General features: G+C 37.9%; 1 protein-coding gene across 1 annotated transcript; it reads right to left on the reverse strand.

The window, feature by feature from the left end:
- LOC144649688 (uncharacterized) lies at window positions 1-3,728 on the reverse strand. Its single transcript, XM_078509249.1, has 2 exons — window positions 3,173-3,728; window positions 1-1,237 (listed from the first exon to the last, which is right to left on the reverse strand). The coding sequence occupies exons 1-2, from the start codon at window positions 3,343-3,345 to the stop codon at window positions 382-384; spliced, it is 1,029 nt and encodes a 342-aa protein (XP_078365375.1). The 5' UTR covers window positions 3,346-3,728; the 3' UTR covers window positions 1-381.
- Between the last annotated feature and the right edge of the window lie 2,457 nt (window positions 3,729-6,185).

Consider the following 6,185-nt stretch of genomic DNA (forward strand, 5'->3'; position numbering starts at 1 on the left):
TACTCGGGCTTTTGGAAATGAAATGTTCTCTTTCCAGCCAAGGTTAAGTTTGATAATAAAAATTAATTACACAATATTTATTAAAGAACGAGTTCTTTTGCAGATGTTTTTCTTTATTTACAATAATTCTTTTAAGACAAAGCATGTTTTGTTAATAATATTGTCAGCATCGGCCACAATGCAAGGTGGAACTAAAATAAATATTTCATCTTAAAACAGACATCGTATATTTTTTCGTAAGTTTAAAATAAAAAAAAACTCCTTGTCTTCAATTCTTCCATGGCTAACCATGTACAAATAATCTTTTGAGATTTTTCATTTTTTTTCGCTTCTTATATCTATAAGATCTGTAAATTTCTTAGAAAAATCCTTGAGCATAATTTAAACTTGACTTATCGGTTCGTCCGATACAGGTGTATCGTTGATAATAATACTAATTTGAGGCAAGGTTCGTTCGTGCCGTGAGACAGTAATATTAGAGACTTCGTCGCTATTCATGTTAACGTTCGACACAGGCGACGATAGTCGGAAATTCGCGTCGGTCGGTATAATAACTGGCAAGGCTGTGCGAGTCAATGTTTGAGCGAGAGTGTTAACATTGTTCAGTTCCAAACTTTCACTTGTCGCTCTGGGCCTGCTATAATAGTAAGACAGGCGTCTCGCTAGTAAACGCTTTTTTAAGCTCTCGAAAGAAACCTTGACGTGCCATCCATTTATCATGGCGAAAAATACTATGTTCATGAAGAAGAACCCAAGAGGAACGTACTCTAGCGATAAAGGACTGTTACTTGAAAGGGATATCACTAGCATGGCGACAGGACAGATCACCCTTAAAATGACAGTCACGACAAATCGCAGCGTAGATGTGCAGAGGAATAGCCAACTGTTTTTGCTTACGCCCAACAAGCGAAGCAGAGTGTTCAAATCGAAAACGAGCACACTCCCTTCGAAGAGCAAGCCAATCACTCCAGATATTGAGTTCTGTTTGTACACGATTAATACTGCGTACACCGTCGCTGTTACAAAATGATGTAAAAGGTTTATCCTGTAGAGTGGATGTTCTCTTCTCAGCAAGAAGTCCTGGCAAAATTTGTACACGTAGTTGCCGAGATAGACGGAAAAAATGACCAGTAAAGTCGAGGACGTGTTTCGAAGAGGCTTTGCAAAGGTGTCTTTCAAGGAAGTACAATACAGGCCACAGGAGAAAAGTACAATGGAGAATATGTGGTCTCTAAGCCTACAAAAAAGGATAACAAAAATAAGACATTCTTTGTTAATTTATTACATTGCGCAGATTCTAATTAAAACGTGTCTAGGTTCGAAACATAAATCGTTAGCAAAATATAATGAGGACAAAGGACCTCACAAAGACAAGGAAGTTGAAGAACGGGTAACAATATAATTTATCAGGCTAAACCAGTGGTTTCAGGCCGAACCGGTGTTTTTGCTCTTGGGCAAGACATTTTATTCCCACAATATGTGATGTACTGGGCTGGACTGAGAAGCAATAATATTCCCAGTCATTCCACGCTACAGTGACCATCTTTGTGTGTCACTTGACCTCGTTTCAGTATCACTGAAACCCTGTCGATGATGCTACCCCCTTCCCTGCGGACATCAATGCGCAGGGGTGCAGAAAACTAAAACGAGATAGGCTTAAGTTTAAGGCGATTTTGGTGTTGCCCGAAGTAGCTAGAACGTGGTGTAACGTATTATCAGACGGACTTACGGCTCCGGGCTTACGGCGCAACGTAAATTTACATTTGACAAAGAAAGTGAAAATATTATTATTTAAATTAAGACCACCCGCTGAATTTCCTAATTCTTTCTAAATTGTTTGTATTTCAGGTCAATCGAGTCTCGCTTGAAAGACACTTTTTATGTTAATACAGGGTTAAGACAGTGATTCGAAAATGAAAACATGCTTCGATACAATATACAATACGACACATGGGCTCTGTTATTTTAATCCTGAAAATCTAACCACGTGTACAGTTGAAACACTCGCTGAGTTTAAGAAGCCGGAAGCTGAAATGTGTAACTTTTGCAGATGTCACGCTGCGAGCGTTTTTGTGCGCCAGTTTTATCAAGTCAGTCCGACCCTCGCGTGTTATTTTTAGATTGCTAGAAAGTACTACACTATAAACAAATTATTTTAGAACATAGCAACCGGGAAACTTAAATAAATTATATAATTTAAAATCCTGGTTCGTTTCATACTGTAAAGCGTTTTCAGTGCATCGACAATTAGGTACAATATAGTATTGTTATTCCTTTTCAAAAACAGAGATGTTCGATTCTTCAGCGTAGAAATTTAAATTAGTTGCGTTGCTTTGCCCAGAAGTGAAATTTCTCCTATGCTTACGCTGTTCGGCTTTTGTTTCGAATCGCGACGTATTCTCAAATGAATGAAGGCACCCGTGGTTGATAGACACCCCAGATAAGAGAGACAATTCCAGCCGATTTCTTGGGTAATTATTTCGAACCACAACGTGCAATATCAGTAACAAATATATGAACGCGATCGTTGTTACCAAGTAAATGTAGTTACGAAGTCGGTCATTATATTTAGCAAGGTGTATTACGGTTTTATTTGCGGAACTTTAAAACAAGCGAGAAAGTGTGAATGTCATTATGTTTTATTTCAACCGCGGCCATACGCGTCGAAAGCCGCAACTTCGGCCGCAACCCGCAAAACGCAGAAAGTGAAACAACTGGACGAAAAAAAAATCAACCGAAAGTGACAATTGAGATGCGGTCATCTGGCGAAAGCGACACTTCTGGATATCTAAATATACTATATACTATTGAAGAATTGGAATATTACGGTAATTTTTTTAATAAAAATAATATTGCCCTTTTCGAATTTTTGCGAACAAAAAGAAGCTTGGCTTAACAATGTGATAGTAAAGCGCGCGCGATATGATGCAGGCGTGCGTGAAGACACGCGCGTTGTATGTTTTGAAATAGAAAATAGATTTCGCGGAAAAAGGAACTTGGAGAAAGGGTTTCGCTGAAAAGCTATAAAACTCACGAATCCTGTTAAAATGCTTCATTTAAGACATTTAATAGACTTTCAGTTGTTCTCGGAATAGATGATCGGACAATGTTGATAATAATAATAAAAGTTTAAACAAGTTCTCTTTCCTTATTAAATTCAAGCAGTACTTACAGTTTTCGGACGAGCCTTGGTTTTTCTTTGTAAAACTTGATGAGTCGTTTAGCGAGCTGGTTCTCTGACTTGGAGAAAGGGAACGCAACCACTGGAGCGAAGAAGAAAAACACTCCAGTTGAGAGATTGATTGTCAGAGAGAGGACCAGGGCACACACGATCCACGAAGACATGATCACCTCCAACTTGCATGGCCCGGAGACCCGTAGCCGTCCGTTATATGTAGCTCACGCTTCAGACCTCCAACCGATCTCTATAGCCGTTTACCTGCACGGAACTTGATGAAATCATACAGGAACTGGGAACTGCTAAAGTTCTGCAATCATTTTTCCCAGACAAAACATACAACTTAATCTTTGCGGTCAACGTCTCGTGCACAACCGAAAAGTGAAAGTGCTATCGCCTTTCTTTTTGGCCCTTATGGGAATTGAGCCGTTTCTGAGAAAAATATTTCTCTCGTTTGATATCACCGTTGTCAGTGCTCGGGTCTTTTAAAGCTTTAGCGCTCAAGCATTGCCGGCTCTCTGATAAATATATTCGTTTCAGCTCATTCAACTTCCTGGATGGTCATCAATGCATAAATCATGTAAATTATATTGTCAGATAATCAACCTTTTAAGGGTAGTATTATTGGCATGGCTTAGACGAGGTCATTGTGCATGGCCTGTACACCGGAAGTAAATTATTTTTCGGTGTTTTCATTTTTTCGTAGACCGCAGACCGCTTAGCTCTTGAGCACGATAAACGGGAAATTTGAAGCGTTATTTATAGCTCGCAAAACCATTCGTGCCAACTGTACGCTGTAAAGTATGAATCATCTTGAACATTGAATAGCGCGGAATTTTCAAAAACACGTTTTAGAAATCTATTCAAGGAAAGCATACAGATTGTAAAAGCAGTAAAACATCCGGTGTACTGAAAAAAAATATGACTCAATGTACTTTTCACCGGTGAAATCAGCAATAATTCGCTTGTCTCCTCGACGGGTTTCAGATGTTAGGTTAAGCGGATGTTGAACTGATCAGGATAGGGGAAGTTGAATGGGATTGGCTAAGTGTAGTAAACAAACTGAAACCCAACACAGATCTCCCGCCAATTTCTTTTCTTTTCGTTTTTTTTTTCAGTGTTCAAAAAAACTCTCGTGTTTTAGCGCAGCGATTTTAAAGATCGCAGCGACAAAACAGTTAGCAAGGACAAAAAAATTAAACAGACACATTTTTCGGTTGTCTTGCTCTGTAATAAACGTGTGTTGAATCACTAATATAAGAATATGTGTATTTGTACTTGTAGCATGAATATTAATGCGGATTCGTCACCGGAAAATTTTGTCGGCCAAGGACACGGTAGAAGCTCTCTAAAAATTGGCATTATTTACTCTTGTTCTTCAGTGTTATAATCGTTTATTTTTTTTAGTCCTGGTACAGTTTTAGTTTATTTTGTCTAATAATTTATAGCAACAGCATTTTATATTTTGTTCGACTGACTGGCACGTATTGTGCGGCAAACGATTTCCATATTTTCCTATTACTACACTTTAATATTCCAACTTCGTGTAGAAACCACATTAATTACATTTATATATATGCATTCATTCGGATTTGAACCTGTATAAATAATTGAGTGAAGGTTTGACGGGAGGTTCAAACTTCCTGTCTTATACAATGTAATAAATGACAATATAACAAGGGCACAGTCTTATTGGTTTAAAACACTTCTTCCCAACTCGACTACAATAGCAAACTTGGTCAAAAAGAAGACAAATCGACTCGAGTTACTGTGGGGTTATAATTAACGAAAGCAAGCTATTCGAAAACAAGTGTCAGTTTTCTTGGCTACTTCCCTTTTCGCTTTGATATCTTATACTTCTTCCTTGCTGTCATCGCTAAAAATTAAAAAAAAAGAAATACATTTATATATAAAGCAAAAACAGGAACAACAAAATATTGACTGAAAATCTAGTTAAATCTGGCTCACGCGATGGGAAGCAACAGGCGCGGTCATTATAAAACCGTACATTACTTGTAACATGAAACGAACAGAAGCGACAATTTTCTTTTTTAAAAAGATACAATTGTATTTTTATTTGTGAATTTTGCAGCTTTACAATCTAGATTTGGGCCATATTGTACGACTTTTACACAAGGCGAAAAAAAAAAAATATTCAGAAATCATTTTGTGGTATTTCAAGCTCCGTAGGTTTGAGACGGTTTCGTTGACATGAGAGCGAAAAAAAAAAGAAATATAAAAAATGAAAAGGAAAAGAGAGGAGCCGCGAGCATTCCGCTCGACGCTTCTTGGTTTCTGTTATTTTTGTTTTGGTGTAGATTTAAAAATACATCAGTATAACCATTTGCTAACTTAAACCGGCAAGACAGAGGGTTTGCGTCCGTAGAACATTTCATAACAAGTTGGTTATTTGTTCAAACGCGTGTAAATACAGTAGTGACGTACTGTTTACATAACTAAAGATGATGATTTTTAATGGCGAATTTTACTGCACCCTCAAGGTTTTAAAGCTAAATACACCGGCGCGAAAATAACACAAATACTATTAAGCCGTTACGTATCTCAAGTCGTGTCTTATTATAACTAGAGTTTGCTCGATAAAGAAAACTTCAGGAGCTCAAAGTGGCTAAACGATCTGGTAAAAGATCTTCAAAAGGATTTATACCTGGTTTTAGTTCCTTGGTTACTGCCCACACTATTTCTGCCACATCTCAAAACCCTTCCTTGTCACATTGGGTTTGATTGCGTACTTAAAACAGATATACTGTACCGTAAAATATTTCGGACGCTTAAAATTTCGGACGGTTTTATTTTTGGACACTTAATGTTTGTCCGAAATTAAAATCGTCCAAATTTGTTGGCAAGTAATGAAAAATCGTTTCGTGAAACGTGTTATTCGCTCCCACAGTAGTAAAGGGGGAACACAGACGACGTTCGAATAGTATCCCATGGTGCAATTCTCCGCGCACTCACGCAATATCGAAGTATGGCGGATTCCACCGTAAAA

Source organism: Oculina patagonica, chromosome 4, assembly GCF_052425735.1.
Source record: "Oculina patagonica isolate OP01 chromosome 4, crgOcupat, whole genome shotgun sequence".
NCBI lineage: Eukaryota > Metazoa > Cnidaria > Anthozoa > Scleractinia > Oculinidae > Oculina > Oculina patagonica.

Excerpts from the sequence above, each read along its gene's own strand:
- LOC144649688 (XM_078509249.1), bottom strand. The coding sequence starts at position 3,345 with ATGTCTTCGTGGATCGTGTGTGCCCTGGTCCTCTCTCTGACAATCAAT. Across the intron at positions 1,238-3,172 it reads CCAAGGCTCGTCCGAAAACT|GCTTAGAGACCACATATTCT; the intron begins GTAAGTACTGCT and ends CCTTTTTTGTAG.